The sequence below is a fragment of the Phocoena phocoena genome, chromosome 19 (genome assembly GCF_963924675.1).
Source record: "Phocoena phocoena chromosome 19, mPhoPho1.1, whole genome shotgun sequence".
Taxonomy (NCBI): Eukaryota; Metazoa; Chordata; class Mammalia; order Artiodactyla; family Phocoenidae; genus Phocoena; species Phocoena phocoena.
This window is the reverse complement of record NC_089237.1, coordinates 27,367,052-27,384,218: the sequence shown is the minus strand read 5'-3', so window position 1 is coordinate 27,384,218 and position 17,167 is coordinate 27,367,052. Positions and strand designations below refer to the sequence as shown.

At 45.7% G+C, this 17,167-nt stretch overlaps 1 protein-coding gene across 1 annotated transcript; it reads right to left on the bottom strand.

Moving 5' to 3' along the window:
- Positions 1-7,714: 7,714 nt before the first annotated feature.
- On the bottom strand, positions 7,715-16,787 carry CHCT1 (CHD1 helical C-terminal domain containing 1). The gene is made up of 6 exons (XM_065897740.1): positions 16,671-16,787; positions 15,421-15,522; positions 14,979-15,154; positions 14,446-14,545; positions 11,229-11,424; positions 7,715-7,968 (listed from the first exon to the last, which is right to left on the bottom strand). The coding sequence occupies exons 1-6, from the start codon at positions 16,719-16,721 to the stop codon at positions 7,805-7,807; spliced, it is 789 nt and encodes a 262-aa protein (XP_065753812.1). The 5' UTR covers positions 16,722-16,787; the 3' UTR covers positions 7,715-7,804.
- Between the last annotated feature and the right edge of the window lie 380 nt (positions 16,788-17,167).

Sequence of the window (17,167 nt, the reverse complement as noted above, 5' to 3'; positions counted from 1 at the left end):
CCTTGCTGCTTCCAAACTGTTCTTTTTCTGGATGGCAAAGTTACTACTGGAAAAATACTTATTTATAAGTAAAAACGTTTTTAAGAGTTTTATTTTTGCTTTAGGAATTAACATGTATATTTCACCTCTTGGCTTTGGAGGACCTCAGTTCTTGCTAGAAAATTCCTTTTTTTATCTGACATTTGAATTAATCTCCAGCTTGAACACTAGTAGTTGTATTGTCCACAGATCTCAGGAATGTTTTAGGCAGAAAACTGGTTTTACCCTGTTGGTGATCTGAAGGAGTGTGCTTTGGCATTTTTTAAAATAATGCTATTCTTTAATTACAGTCCTAGGCATCTATAGCATGAGTGGCCTTAGTGAGTTTTTTGAAGTGCACATTTTTTTTCAAAAGTAAAATTTAAGATTAAAAATATATGCTATATATAGGTATCTAGAAAACTTGGTTTGTGGTGCACAAGTGTTGGATCACTAAATAACTTTGCAGGTACCATTTGTGTAACATTGCTCATTTCTGTAGATTTCTTTTATGGGAAGATATGTTGCCATGGTAACTAAAACTTTTCAATTTAGTTCCACTTTTATGATGTGAATGAATGCTATGTTTTATTAAATATTACCAGGTCAGTACTATTTTTATACTTTACTAAGCAACAGGGGATTTTAGTTTAATAGACTCAAAAATCTCTTAATGAAACAAAAGCAAATCACTGTCAATTCTTTACATGAAAATCCCCACTACTAGTGCCACAGTAATTTCTATAGAAATACCTAAGGTCATTGATAGATTTTTTAAAGGCAGTTAATTCTTCATTGTGTCAGAATGACCTTTCATGTCATCCTTATCACAAACTTGTAGTGCCCACCATTATTTGTAACCATTAAACCATACTAAGTATGTTTGTAATCAGCATTGTGATATATTCTGTACTTGTATTGCTAAAAATGAATTATTGACTTAATAAATATAGTGTTCCTGCATTCATAGTGTATCTGTTTCCAATTTAGTTGTGCTCACTTTTGGGACTTGGGATTGTTGAAACATCACAGACTTTTTATTAGAGAACAGTGTGAGAGAAACTGTTGGAACTAGAACAACAGTGTTCTTGCTCAACAAAAGTGAGCTGTGTGGCAGAGAAGACACATGGTAACAGCATCTGGAGATGGTGCTCGTGAAAGTACTTTGGAAACGATAAGCACTGCATTAATGCAGGGGACTTTCTGATCTTTACAGAATTAAGCACACCACTCTTTTCCCTAGTCTTCTAACTCTAAAAGGCTGAGAATGGATGATGAGACCTGGTGAAGTTCTGCTGGTGACATTGGAGAAAACCCTGGGTGTGGGTTAGGGTTCAAGCCCTGCCTCTCAACAGTAGGAATTTGAGATATGTCATTGTAAGCCTCTTTGTGTTTTATTTCCTCCTGTGAATGGCGGGGTCACATTAGGTCTTTTTAGAAATCCACCATGAAACAGCATGAATCTAAAGCACTCAGGAAATGAAACGAGATTTTAAAAGATTACAAAGAAAATTGATCAACATTTAGACAAAATCCCACCTGCACTTGGAATAGTCAGCACTGACTTCGTCACCTGCCACCTTTGGTGATAATGAACTTTTTTTTTTTTGTCTGCGCTGTGCGGCTTGCAGGATCTTAGTTCCCCGACCAGGGATTGAACCCAGCCCTCCACAGGTGAAAGCATGGAGTCCTAACCGCTGGACCACCAGGGAGTTCCCTGGTGATACTGAATTTAAATTTTTTTCCTTTTACATCTCCATGACTTTGAACATGCTATTTCCTCTGTTGTATGGAATGCCACTTCTTGCATAAAATCTCCTTCATCGAGCTGAAAGGACACGGGAAGCTTTCCCTTAAAGCTTGAGTTGCCACTTCTTGGTACTTATGCAGCATTTTATTTAAAGCTTTGTTAAAGCCATTGTCATGATCATATGTACACTCACGTTCATAGCAGCTTTATTCACAATAGCCAAAAGGTGGAAGTAACCCAAATGTCCATCAATGGATGAACGCAAAAAATGGATAAAAATGTGGTACATACATACAATGGAATATTCTTCAGCCTTAAACAGGAAGGAAATTCTGATGCATGCTACAACATGGATGAACTTTGAGGGCATTATGCTAACTGATATTAAGCCAGTCACAAAAGGGAGAGGAGAGCGAGAAAATACTGGATGGTTCCACTTACATGAGCTATCTAGAGGAGTCAGAAAGTAGAAGAGTGGTTGTCAAGGCTGGAGGGGAGGAAAATGAGGAGAGGCTGCTTAATGGGTGTAGTAGAGTTTCAGTTTTGCAAGATGAGAGTTCTGGAGATCAGTTGCACAGCAATGAATATAATTAACAGTACTGTGCACTTAAAAATAGTTAAGATGGTTACGTTTTATGAGTTCCCACAATTTTAAAAAATTTCTGGACAACTGCATAAAATAGTTAAGCCAGACAGGATATATAAAGTTTGAAAAGAATGTGATCACTTCCAGACAGTACCTTATTGTTTTTTAAAGGAGGGTTTTAAAAATATATACATTTATTTATTTATTTATGGCTGCATTGGGTCTTCGTTGTGGTGCGCGGGCTTCTCATCGCGGTGGCTTCTCTTGTTGCAGAGCAGGGGCTCTAGGCGCACGAGCTTCAGTAGCTGTGGCTCGCGGGCTCTAGAGTGCAGGCTCAGTAGTTGTGGCTCACAGGCTTAGTTGCTCCACGGCATGTGGGATCTTCCTGGACCAGGGCTCCAACTCGTGTCCCCTGCATTGGCAGGCAGATTCTTAACCACTGCACCACAGGGAAGTCCTGGATTATTTTAAATCAAATCCAGGAATCATTGTTTTGTCTAGAAATATTTTACTGTTTATCTTTAAAATATAAAGACCTTAAAAATATGTAGGTCTTCCCTGGTGGCGCAGTGGTTGAGAGTCCTCCTGCCGATGCAGGGGACACGGGTTCGTGCCCCGGTCCGAGAAGATCCCACATGCCGCGGAGCGGCTGGGCCTGTGAGCCATGGCCGCTGTGCCTGCGCGTCTGGAGCCTGTGCTCCGCAACGGGAGAGGCCACAGCAGTGAGAGGCCCGCGTACTGGAAAAAAAAAAAAATATATATATATATATAGGGACTTCCCTGGTGGTCCAGTGGTTAAGACTCCATGCTTCCACTGTAGCGGGCAGGGGTTCAAACTCTGGTCGGGGAACTAAGATCCCTCATGCCATGCAGCATGGCCAAAAAAAATTAAAAACCTTATATATATATATATCTCCAAAATACTATTACCGCACTTAAGAAATATTAACTTATCCTTTTATATCATCAAATTTGTCAGCCCATGTTCAATTTCCCTGAATGTTTCAGAAACGTTTTTGTAGAACTGGTTTGTTCCAATCAGGGTGCAAACATGGTCCTCTTATGTCCTTTGGTCATAGTTCTTCAATCTCTTTTAATTTTTAGATTTTCTCTTCCTCTTTTTTTCCCCCCTTTGAAGTTTATATATTAAAGGAACTGGTTTGTTTGTTCTGTGAATTTTCACATCTTCAAGAGTTTGCTGATTCTGTCCCCATGGTATCATTTAATGTGCTCCTCAGTCCCTTGTATTTCCTATGAGCTGGTAATAGAGCTAGAAATCTGATCAGATTCAGTTTCAGATTTTTTGCAAACATACTGCTTAGCTGGAGGCCCATAATGTCTGGTTACAGTATTTAGCTTTATGATGTCAAGATTAATCTGTGAATTCAGATGTTGTCTTCTGTTTAACTTGACTATTAAGTTTTTAATATCAATAATTATTTTTCATTTTTAAATTTTCATTTGGTTCTTTTTAGAATCTGTATACTCTTTTCCTATCATATCCTGTTTTGTTATTGTATATCTTTTTCTCCTTTTTCATTAAAACCCAACTTTACATGAACAGACAGATCAATAGACCAGAACAGAAAGCTCAGAAATAGACCCAAATAAGTCAGGAACTTAACATATAAGGGTGACATTTCAAAACAGTGTAGAAAAGGTGGATTTTTCCCTTATATGTTATATCCTATAAATACATTCCCACATGCGCAAGGATAACCATTTAGCCACCTGAAAAATATATATATTGGAATCCTATTATACAACTTAAATCAAAATAAATTTCAGATAGACCAAAGATTTAAATGTAAAAACTGAAATCCTAGTGCTAGAAGAAGGAAAGATAGAATTTTAAATATTCTCTGAGTGAGGAAGACCTTTCAAAGTCATAAAGAAGCCTAAAAAGAAAAGACTGATAATTTAACTCTATAAAAATAGGAAATGTCTGCCTGCACAAAGGAAAAACATTGTAAAGTCAAAACCCAGGAGTACTGGATGTGGAGTCAGGAGACCTGGAAAGTCCATCTCTCAATTCAGCTGTGGTAGCCCCTAAGCCCCTCCTTTCTTCTCTGTGATGGGGTAGAATCTCCCTCACGAGTTTGACATGAAGGTCCGAGGAGAATGGATGCAAAGCACTTTGCCATCTCTCCTGAGTCATAGCATTTGCCGCAGTGTTATTATGAAGAGAAGACGGCCAGGAGACTCTGGTAGCCTGGGGTGGGCGTGGGTCAGGTAGCAGTTAATTATTACATCTGTGGTCAGGAGACTCTTCTGTTTGAGACTTTAGGGAAAGTATCCATTATTCACTAGGAGAGGAGCCATCAGTGAGGCATGTTCCTCAGGGTGAGCCTATCCACAGGCAGCTTAGGTCAAGGTGTGGTTTGGGGTTTCCACCAAGGCTCCCCACCCCCAAATAACCTCCCCCACCCACTATTTCTGGTGTCCCCAAGTCCACCTTAGAGATATTGTTACTAAGAAAACACAGCCGATCCTAGGAGAAGTCATACATTGGGTCTTGTGTGTTACTGACATCTTGTGGGAAGTGAGCGTGTTGGCTGAGAGCAGGTGGAACATGTGTCCTTGGTGTGTGGTATGTGTACTGGCCTGGGGTCATCAGGTCTGAATTCTCGTCCGCCTTCTGGCATTGACTTCCTTCTCAACCTTGGAGAAGTAACGTTTCCTCTTGGGCCTCTTTTATCCCCTCTGAACCAGGTGGTGTTTGGGTGAAAGGTCTATTTTGGTTCATTTATTCATTAAATCATTCATTCGTCAAATGTGTGTTAAGTGCCTGCTACATGCTGGGTACTATTGTAATTGCTTGGGAAGAACATTCCAGACAGAGGAAACAGCCAGTGAAAAAGCCCTCAGGCCGGAGTATGCTTGACAGGTATGAGAAAAGCAAGGATGAGGGCAGAGAGGCAACAGAATGGACAGGGATAGATCATCGAGAGCCTTGCAGGCCCTCGCAAAGACTGGCTTTTAACATGCATGAGGGAAAAGGCTTTTGGAAGGTTTTGCTTGTTTGTTTGTTTTAATACATTATTTTCAGAGAAGTTTTAGGTTCACAGAAAAATTGAGCAGGAGGTACACAGATTTCCTGTATACTGCCATCCCCACACGTGCACAGCCTTTCCCATTACCCACATCCCCCATCAGGGGGTAGATTGATTACGACTGATGAACCTGCATGGCTACAACATAATCACCCAGCGACCAAAATTTACATTAGGGTTCACTCTTGGTGTTGCACATTCTATGGGTCTGGACAAATGTATAATGACATGTATCCACTATTCTAGAATCATATAGGGTATTTTCACTGCCCTAAAAAGCCTCTGTGCTGTTGGAGGGTTTTGAACAGAGCAATGTCATGTGATCTGCCTTTTTAGAATTCTGAGATCCTACTGAATTTGAGGAAGGAGTAAGGAGCCTCCAAAACGAAGCCTCACCTGTTGCCCATTTTGCTTTCAGGCCTTCTGATTGTCCTCAAGGCTGGTAGGAAGTTCCCCCATTTCCTCCTGGTCTCCATCTCTTTCCACGGGAAGAAGAAGGCTGTAGAGTTCCATAGTTCCTCTAGGTGGCGGTGCTGCCTCGCACACAGGGTTCACCTTCTTACTCTGTTCCGTTCCCCAGACAGCCAGCCCTTTCCCTGGGACTTGTCAGTGAAATCTCTCAGAGGAGTGGAGAAAATTGGAGAGCCCCCAGTCGTCAGGGTTACCCTCCAGCCTGCTTGCCCTTCTCTCACAAATCCTCCCTGCTTTTTTTTTTTTAACTTAATTCTTATTTTATGTTGGAGTATAGTTGATTTACAGTGTTGTGTTTGTTTCAGGTGTACAGCAAAGTGATCCAGTTATACATATGCATATACCCATTCTTTTTCAGATTCTTTTCCCATATAAAATCCTCCCTGCTTTGTCAGGACTGTCAGGAACACCCAGTAAGGCTGATCCCAGGCCGCTGCCTTAGCCTCTCATTTTGCTTCTGGGAGGCAATGGGTACCAGGAACAAAGAAGCAGCTGGGGCTGCCACCTCCTTCCCTATTTATGCTTCCCTGTACTTGGTCTTCAAGTCTAGACTGATATTCATTTTAACATTTTAAATCTTTGATGATATTCACTCCTGAGTACAAATTGAGAGAGGAAAGGAAAAAGGGTCACACACATTTGTTCTGGTCCCATCCACTCCAGCCCATACTGGGCACTGTATGTTGCTGCCGCTAGCAGAGCCCTGATTCTTCTGTGTTCTTGGAATACAATTGGACCAGCTTCTCCTGGAATTGACCTCCATCCACATGGCCTTTCTAGCTAGAAACAATGTACCACCTTCACTTCCTCCCCTTCCCTTCCTTTTTCATCTCCCACTTCTGTCACCAAAAACTGTCAACTTTACCTTAGTCTCACAAATTCACTCCGCCCCCATTCATGCACAGCTTCATTGCATTTGTATATACCCTAAGGGTAACAAATACTAAAGGCTAAAAGGATCAAAAGGTGATAGAAAGGAAGTGAAGAAGGCCAGTGTGTAAGGCAACCGGGAGGGTGGGGACTGTGGTGAACTGGAAAGAGTATCAGTGAAACCTGAGCCCCATGTGTGTCTCAGCCCCAGCCAGGTGTGGTCATTTGAGAAGACAGGTCCAAGTGTGGCCGGTTTTTTAAACTGCTGTTGTTTCTAATGTGAAATGTACCAAGTTAATATTGGCAACTGACTTTCTTAATAAAAATGTTTTAAACAAGTAGACCACCACAGGGGGCAAGCAAAACACATCAGTGGTCTGAATTCAGCACATGGGCTGCCAATTTTGGACCACAGGTTTGAACCAACATCCTAGCTAAGACTTTTTTTTTAATTTTTAAAAATTGAAATATAGTTGATTTACAATATCGTGTTAGTTTCAGGTGTACAGCACAGTGGTTCAGTTATACATATGTATGCTATTCTTCTTCAGATTCTCTTCCCTTATAGCTTATTACATAATACTGAGTATAGTTCCTAGCTAAGACTATTAATATGGTTACTTCTTTGGTCTCCTGCCTCTACTCTCTCTCACTTCCGTGTACTTTACCTGATAACCGAGTCACACCAGCTCATTCCTGGCATCTCCCTTCTCACTGTCCCCCCGCTAACTTTCCCACGAGATCAAGGGCAGACGATTTAGGCAGGCGCCAGAGTTATCACTCTCTGACTTACCCCAGGCCCATTCCACCCCCACCTGTGCTCTTCCCTGGCAAACACATCAGTGCCTGTGTTACCTCCCCTGAGGTCTTCCCCAGGCACCTGTGTCACCCCGTTGTAACGTCTATTTACATGTATCTCCACCCAGACTGATGGTCCTTGACACAGTGACCACCTTAGCCAAGTCAAACTGTATTAAGGATGTTTATTTCCTTGCCCCATTCATACATAATTAAGACCTGAGCATCCTTTTGACAGAGACAATTTCTTCTTTCCCCTCATTGGTCCCCCATGCCCTCAGGTACAAGTGCTCTGGGATCCAGGGCGAGCTGGCCCTCTGCCCCAGCTGGGTATTCTTGTGGGCAGGTCTCTGGAGTTTCTGGGGCTTCCTTAATCCTCTTTCTCTTGAGTTTTGGTTGTTGAGGAAGTTTCCCTAAAGAACCTGAAAAAGGGAAAGTCAGAGACAGTGCTGATGACATCACAAATAGTCAGAGAATCTCAGTCTGTAACATGTGGGGGGCATGGTAAGGACTCAAAGGAAGAACAACAAAATCTTATCTTGCTTCCAACCTATGTCCCTTACTCTTTTCTCACAGAAACACTGTGGGGTAGGGAGATGGTATCCCTCCAATTCACAGTTGAGGGATCTCACACAGGCACAGAGTAAGGAAAAGGGCTGCTGTTCAAAGCCTAAGCCAAGCTAGGGGTACAGTCGGGACTAGACCTCTGGCTTCCGACTCTGATTCCTCCCCACTCCTCGCTCTAGTTTCACAGCCCAATTCCCAGTACTTTGTTGCTGGGTTGTTTGCAAACACCGTTGCCATCTTTTTCCTTCAGAACTGACTCATGAACATGGTGCCCAAGAAACACCATGCAGGTCACTTTTAACTGCACGACAGACTTGGTGATTCACTCAGTCATGGTGGCTCTACCAGGTAATATGTGTTATCTCATGTAACACAATGTGAAAAACACAGCCTCGTCTGTAACATAGCCCAGCCAAAAAACATGTTTAACATGAATTCATCGAGACTCATGACCTACAATCCTGCTCCTGGATAGAAGAACAAGCTTCAAAGATACCAAAAGGAAGTAATAAGAAAAAAGCAGAAATTGGAACATTCTGCAAAATAGCCTGATCTCTTCGACAGGCCAGGGTGTAAAAAAGGGGACTCGGTTAGGTTAAAAGAGGCTTAAGAGACATAACCAGGTGAAACACAGGGTTTGGGAAACCAGTGCAAAAGATGTCTTTGCTGGGAAAATTTGAAAGTGGAGTATTTAATTCAACAATTAGATGAAATGAAGATGTTAACATGGAAGGTTTCTATAACTGAAAAAAGCAAGTTCAAATCAAAATCCTATATACGGCATGGTCTCATTTTTGTTTAATACAGGTATTTATATACATAAAAAACATCTGGAAAGTGCTAACTGGATGACAATGTTTATATTTTCTTATTTTTTGCTGATCTGAATTATCTAATTTTCTAGGATATGCTTATGCTTGTAATAAAATGTTATTTTAAGAATTACAATTTCAAGTCCAATTTCTTATCCCACCATCCAAGCCTTTTTCCTGTTACACGCCAGCCTGCACCTCTGCAATGTGCTTGGCCATTCACCCCTGAGCCCAGCCTGTCTACTCACTGCCCCCTCACCTCCATGCACACGTCCCTCCCACCTCTTTCCCCTTCCCCCTCCCTCTCCTTATTCCTTTCTTTAAATCCTGTCCCAAACCTACCTCCTCCAGACCTACCCTTTACCCTGTATTCTGAGATCGTGCATTTGTAGGAGGGGGATAATAATGCCCATCTCATCAGGATGCTGCAGGGTTTGGGTGAAATTAAGAGATACAAAGCTCTTGGTACAGGGAGACGCTGGCCCAAAAGCCTGCACCTCACTATCCTCATCTGATTCATGGACAGCTTGGCCTAGATCATTTTTTAAAATCAAGTAATTAATTTTATTTATTTGGTTGTATCAGGTCTTAGTTGTGGCAGGCAGGCTCCTTAGTTGCGGCTCTCCGGCTCCTTAGTTGTGGCACGTGAACTCTTAGTTGTGGCATGCATGTGGGATCTAGTTCCCTGACCAGGGATCGAACCTGGGCCCCCTGCATTGGGAGCATGGAGTCTTAACCACTGTGCCACCAGGGAAGTCCCTGACCTACATCATATTAATGATGGACTGGCCTTCATTCCACTGTATGTTTTACTTCCTCAATTTAAACAATAGGCACTGGGGCCACGGGCCCCCGCAAAGCCCAGGCAGAGTTCTGGGTCTCGGTAGCTGCCTGACCTGGGCCCTCTGTACCTGACCCATCCTCATTCCTGCCCTCCCACTTGGTCCAAGTGACTGGTGGACTGTGACTGGTGAAGATGCCCTGAGGGCTGCCCCAGCCAGCCTGGCCTTCAGAGGAACACCTGGGTCCAGTTTAGGACCATGCTCTGTGGTCCTAGGCTTACCATTTGCCTTCATCTTCTCCCCCAGGAGCTAAGCAAAAAGCCAGTTTCAGAAGGGTGTGAGGTAGGTGGCCCAACACCTCTCTGCACCTCAGTGCACAGGAGGGGCCTTCATAGGTTCCAACCTTGGCTGGGGTCCCTCTCACTGAAGAGTCTCTGTCCCCTAATCCCGCACCCTCTGTCCAGAGAGCCAGGCCACGCAGTCACTGCAGAGGCCAAGGCTGCCGGGAAGTCGGTTCCCAGGCCAGCTGGCTGGACGGCCTCCTCCCTGGTGGAATGAACCCCTCCTCTGCCCATACCCTGCCCAAAGCTGAGGGGGCATTCTGCTGCTGCTTGGACACTTCCCGGGAGTCCCTGCTCTTAGCCTCTAGAAACATCTCTGCTCTGCTTCTGGTTGTACGGGAAAGTGCTTTGTTTACATGTTAACTGAAAAAGGCATGTTTCCTGAGACCTCTGGGTTGGGGGGTTGGGATGAAACAGAACAGTGAAGGGAACACACCTAAATGTTAATAGTCATACCCGTGGGTGATGGGTAATTTTCCTCTCTTCTATTTTATACTATCTGTACATTCCAAACTTTCTACAATGAGCATACCTGCGGGGAAAGGGGGAAAAAGAGAAAAGAAAGAGTGGAGAGGGGGAAGGAAAATGGACAGAAAGAGAAATGCAGGGATGGGACTTCCCTGGTGGCACAGTGGTTAAGAATCCACCTGCCAGTGCAGGAGACACGGGTACGAGCCCTGGTCCAGGCAGATCCCACATGCCACGGAGCAGCTAAGCCCGTGTGCCACAACTACTGAGCCTGCACCCTAAAGCCCATGAGCCACAACTACTGAGCCCACGTGCCACAACTACTGAGGCCCACGCGCACCTAGAGCCCATGCTCCACAGCAAGAGAAGCCATCGCAATGAGAAGTCCGTGCGCGGCAACGAAGACCCAACACAGCCAACAATAAATAAATAAATAAATGTAAATAAATAAATTTATAAAAAAAAAGAAAACAGAAATGCAGGGATGGGGACTCCCCTGGTGGTCTAGTGGTTAAGACTCCACGCTGTGAATGCAGGGGGCGCGGTTCGACCCCTGGTCTGGGAACTAGATCCCACATGTCACGTGGTGTGGCCAATAAATAAGTAAATGAATAAGTAAAAGAAATGAAGGGATGAAGAGAAGATGGGGAGGAGGGATGAAGACTATGTCAGGTGTTCCACGGGACGCACAGGCCCCTCCTCCAGGCATTACCTCTCCCGCTGTGGCCCTCAGCTCTCAGCTCCCCGAGCAGGGAGACCTGGCGGCCCGGGGCATGCATCTTGGACAGCCTCTCCTTCATGGCACTGAGGTGACTGCGCAGCCCCCAGGCAGTGCAGAGCTTGGGCAGACTGTCCTCCTTGTTGGCAGGCAAGGAGCTCTCCGGGATGTCCAAAGGGTAGAAGGCTACCTGCAAGGGGGCCACAGTGCTGAGCAGAAGAGAGGGGCCCGTGTGCCAGAGCCCCAGTCCTGCCCTCGTTAGGCAACTGCTGCGGCCAGACTGCACCTCACACCTGCGTAGCCAGAAGGATGGAGGGCCACAGATGGGGACCATGGGGACATTGAGACCAGGCTGCCAACTGTCCCTTCTTGGGTGTCTCTTTCCGTTGGGATATGTCCTTCATCTCTTTTTTGAGTATAGTGTCTTATGTGTTTGTAATGAAACAGTGGTACTTGTTTTAAAGTCCTTCGCAAAATTAAAGTTGAGAGCCTGAAAACATCTTTTGAAATTTTCCTGCTGCTGAAATCCAAGAATCACCAAAATGGCAGCTCCTTATATTCAGAAGGGGAATCACTGAATCCACTCATTCATGTTCAGAGGTAGAAATAAAGACCCAGAGAAAGAGAGGATTTGGTTAAGGCTGCACAGCTAGAGCAGTGGGTGGGGTGAGGTCAGGGCGGGGCTTTCCTTTGAACTAGATTATGTTTGAATCCAGTTCTTCCCTCCCACTTGCTATGTGGCTTGGGTCAAGTTACTTTACCTCACCACCTTCATTTACACACTGTGGACAATAATTCTAATTACCACTCACTGTTGTGGCCTCTCCCGCTGCGGAGCAACAGGCTCCGGACGCACAGGCCCAGCGGCCACGGCTCACGGGCGCAGCCGCCCCGCGGCATGTGGGATCCTCCCCGACCGGGGAACGAACCCGCGTCCCCTGCATCGGCAGGCGGACTCCCAACCACTGCGCCACCAGGGAAGCCCTAGTGTTACTTTTGAAGATGACATGAGGGAACATAATGTGCCTGGTACATAAAAACTGTTATCTGTGATTATTCTTTTGGATCAGTGGTTCTCAAAGTGTGCTCTGTGAAATACTCTAACCTCACAGACCCCCTGAAAGGTGGGGTCCACTCAAAGTGCAAGAGAGAAACCAATGGATTCTAATGTAACCTAGTGTGAAAAGTTCATTGATACAAATCTGAAAGGGCTACATACTGTATGATGCCAACTACATGGATATTCCAGAAAAGGAAAAACTGGAGACAATAAAAAGATGAGTGATTGCCAGGCGTCTGGGGGAAGGAGGGAGGAATGAATAGGTGGAGCACAGGGGATTTTTAGGGCAATGAAACTATTCTGTTTGCTACTGTGATGGTGGATACATGTTATTGTACATTTGTCAAAACCTATAGAATGTGCAAAACAAAGAGTGCACCCTAATGTAAACTATGGACATTATTTTTTTAGTTAATAGTGTATCAATATTGGCTCATCAAAGATACAAATGTACCCCTCCAATGCAAGGTGCTAATAATAAGGAAGACAGAAAAGGGTGGGATATGGGAACTCTGTATTGGGTTGGCCAAAATGTTGGTTCGGGTTTTTCCGAAACATTATATGGAAAAAACCGAACTAACTTTTTGGCTAACCCTATACCTTATACTCAATTTTTCTGTAAACCTAAAACTGGTTTTAAAAAAAATGTCTGGGACTTCCCTGGTGGCACAGTGGTTAAGAATCCGCCTACCAACGCAGGGGACACAGGTTCGAGCCCTGGTCCGGGAAGATCCCACATGCCGCAGAGCAACTAAGCCTGTGCACCACAACTACTGAGCACACGTGCCACAAGTACTGAAGCTCGTGCGCCTAGAGCCTGAGCTCTGAAACAAGAGAAGCCACTGCAGTGAGAAGCCCTCGTACCACAACAAAGAGTAGCCCCCGCTCACAGCAACTGGAGAAAGCCCAAGCACAGCAGCGAACACCCAACAATGACGAACCGACGCAGCTAAAAATAATTAATTAAAAAACATTTTTTTAATTCTATTTTAAAACATTCATCAATATGGTTTCAGATTCCACACTGCAATTAAGTAACTGCCACTTTCTGAGTTTTGGTGTGGTATCAAAGAAAACTATCCACGATTATCTGAAAACACTAATAAAATACTCCTCTCTTTTAACTATAAATCTGTATGAGGCTGGATCTTCTTCACGCACTTTAACCAAATCACTATATCATAAGAGATTGAGCAGAAGCAGATATGAGAATCCAACTGTCTTCTATTAAGCCAGACACTAAAGAGATTTGCAAAAATGTCAAACAATGCCACTCTTCTCTCTAAATTTTTTTGTTTTGGAAAAATACAGTTAACGCTCATAAAAATTATGTTAATATATAACGGACTCCTTGTTTTTAAATGAATCCGTAAATACATATTTTGAATTATTTCTTTAGCTTTAATTTCTAGTAGGGCAAATAAATATCAATAGATGTAACCTACAGGAATACAGGTTTTGGGGGGTCCCCAATGATTTTTAAGAGGGTAGAAGTGACCCAAGACCAAAATGTTTGAGAAGCACTGTTTTTGGACAAAGACTGCCCAGGATCTTTTTTTTTTTTTTTTTAATTTTTTGGCCATGCCTCATGGCACGTGAGATCTTAGTTCCCCGACCAAGGATCGAACCACACCCCCTGCATTGGAAGCTCGGAGTCTTAACAACTGGACCACCAGGGAAGTCCCTGCCCAGGAATTTGTCCTCTGCAACAATCTCCAGAGTCTCCTTCAAGCTGGCTGTGCCTTTCTGCCTGGCCTCAATCATCCCTGCCCACGGCTCTCCAAGGACTGTGAACAGTCCTTGCCCCTGTTCACATCAGGGTGTGGGTGTGGAGGATGAATAAATATCTAGAACTTGAAGCTGAGTCTCTGCCCTCTTCAGCCCCACTCTGTGCCCACCGCAGGGGCAGTGGCATCTTCCTCAGGCAGTGAGTGTGGAAGGGACTGAGGGGTGCTGGCTGTATCAGAGGGCCCTTCAGGGAATTCCCTGGTGGTCCAGTGGTTAGGATTCCCGGCCTTCACTGCAGGGGGCGCCGGTTTGATCCCTGGTTGGGGAATTAAGATCCCAAATGCCGCCCTTCAGTTGCAGGCCTCCCCTCACAATTTAAGAACACACCAACCAACCCTCAGCTGGGCCCTGGAGGAACCTCACCGGGAACTTGGCCGTCTGGCTGTTCTTGGTATACTTGTAGAGCCTGTAAAGCTGCTTCGCCTCCAGTTCCGAGAAGAGGGAGACAAATCTCCAAAGCCTCCTGCAGGGGAGAAGTCCAAGCCCAAGGCTGAGGGGGGCGGAGCACAGCCCCTCTCTCTCCAGCGTTTGTCCTGTGGCCAGGACCACCCAGGGGGAAATGCTGCCTCCTTAGTGTTTGGTTGGGGACATGGAGTAATGGGGATTTGCCAGACCTTGGATACCCTGTATCGGTGAGGAGACCCCACACCACACAGCAGTTATTCGATCAGAAGCCATTCCCTCCAGGCTCAGGAGAGTCCTCTGTCCACTCAGTGCTGCCCAGAGTCGCAAGCGGACCCTGTTCTCCCCATCCCCCTTCACCATGCTCACTCCAGGATCCTGACTCTTTCACACTAAGATAAAGAACTAGGAGATTTTCACTAAGGTGTGACCTTGATTCTAGAAGGGTCGGCCCAGGAGTGAGTGTAGTGGTAAGGGTAGGGAGGCTGCCCTACTTCCTCCAGTGCTTGATTTCCCAGGCTCGGCAGTAGTGCTGCAGAAAGGTGTTGATGTGGTCCCCTAGGACCACCAGGCTCTGCTTCATGTACTTTAGCTTCTTCTCCTGGGGAAGGTCCCTCGGCGGGTGCAACTTTCGCAGGAACCTCTTCAGCGGCCTTAGACATTCTTTACACTTAGGAGGCAACAGGTGAAGTGAGGGGCCACAGGAAAAACAAGAGGCAGCTGGGCAGCCCCACAGAGCCAGCAGGTTGGCCCAGCTGCAACCCTTATGGCCCAGGAAGTGTTGAGGAGGCTCCCGTCAACCTCTTACCCCACTTCCTTCCCAAGAGTGTGTCAAGTGGGGCTGTGAACTATGAGTCTGAGGCCTGCCAACTTCTGACCCAGGTCTCCTGACCTGTGGGGAACGGGGACAGGGTCCTGGGCTGGCCCCTTACTCACAATTTTGAAGGTGTCCTTGTCCAGGCCCTTGGCCTGGCACACAAGTGAGTCTCTGGCAGGGATGGTGCTGGAGCTCCCCTCTAAGCAGGGTCCATCCGTCCCCTGGGAGGAGGCAGGGGCAGGAGTCAGCTGGGGGGCTTGGGCTACTGCTCCTGAGGGGCAGTGCTGGGCAACCACTGGTCCAGATGCCAGCCAAAGCCCTTCTCCGTTTTCCCAGTGACCTCGTCCTTGAGCCAGCACTCAGGTGAGTGAGCCCCGGGCAAAGAAAACCATCTCTGAGAATTCCTGCTTCGAAAACCTAGAATGCCCGACCCATTTCTTTTATAATAATTGTAGCACAGTATACCAGCTAACTTTGCCAAGCACTTGATAAACATTAACTCATTTGATTCTCCCACAGATTCTGTGAGGCTAGAAATCATTATTCCTGGTTACAGATGAGAACACTAATGGCACTAAGAATTTTAAGTAACTCCTTGGGGGGATGATTAGGGATTCATTTACTCATTCATTCAGCACTTATTGAGTGCCTAAAAATCCCAGGCCCATGGGCTAATGGGCACTCAGAGAGCGTATGACGGTGATGGTGATGTTGAGAAGGAACTTTCTGACAGCAAGCTGGGGCAAAAAAAGCCGAAAATTAATAACGACGAAGTGACTGTGGAATAATACTTGAAGTCAGAGCACAGGATTAGACTGACACGAGATTCACACCTGACCTTTCAAAAGCCTCTCAGAAAAGTGAGCATTAATTCCTGCCTGTGTTCAGGGGGCACAAGGAAGATCCAGGCCCAGAGCACTCTGAAGGGATAGACCAGGGAAAGGGAGGGAGAAAGATGGAGAGGGAACGGGACACAGGCTCCTCCAGACCCGAGAGAGTGGGCACTCAGGCTGATCAATTCCATAAACACACCACACAAATCAGACAGACCTCACAGACCATAACACACGTGCACACTAACACACGTGCACACACACATACACACACACACCCGAGCCTCTGTATCTTCATAAACAACAGTCATCTTGCCGAGAACCTTCCCATCATCTTGCCAGATATATATGTCCTTGATAAACATTTGTCTGAATGAATTAACCTTCTCTTGTTCTTTCAGTCTCTTGCCAACTCGTGTACCTCACACTATTTCTTTCTTCTCTCCTTCCTTGAGTTTCATACTCTCTGCCTTCCCAAACCAGCCCCTCCAGGACCCTCCTTTCCTCTCTCCCTTACATCCCCAACCCCACTGCACCTTCTCTAGTGGCTGGTCCCCTTCACCCCCCTGTCCATCTAAGGCTTCCATCTCAACAGGTGTGCCGATGGGCTCCAGAGGTAGCACTCCTCAGCCCCCTCGGGCTTCTGACCTACTGCTTCTGGGACCTGAGTGTCTCAGGGAGTGGGCAGGTTGACACTCAGAACTCGGAGCAAAACCATGGCAACTGCCAACACAGAGTGCCATGCCCCTCCCCCTCCCCGGCCCTCCCCCACCCCTTCCCCAGGTGACCAGTCTCTCCTTCAACTGGGACTGGCCTGGGGAAGTGAGCAGGTTGTGCCAGGTAGATCCCAGACTTTGTCAGATCGCACAGCTGGACAGGAGGGGCTGGCACCCCTTCTCCCAAGAGAACTGTCAGATGCTGTCCATTTTGAACCGGGTTAAGGCTTTTGAACTCATTTTCCTGCGTGTGTACCATTCATGCCCCTTCAGTTACAGCGTAGGCTTCCCGAGAGTGAGGACCAGGTTTTGTAACA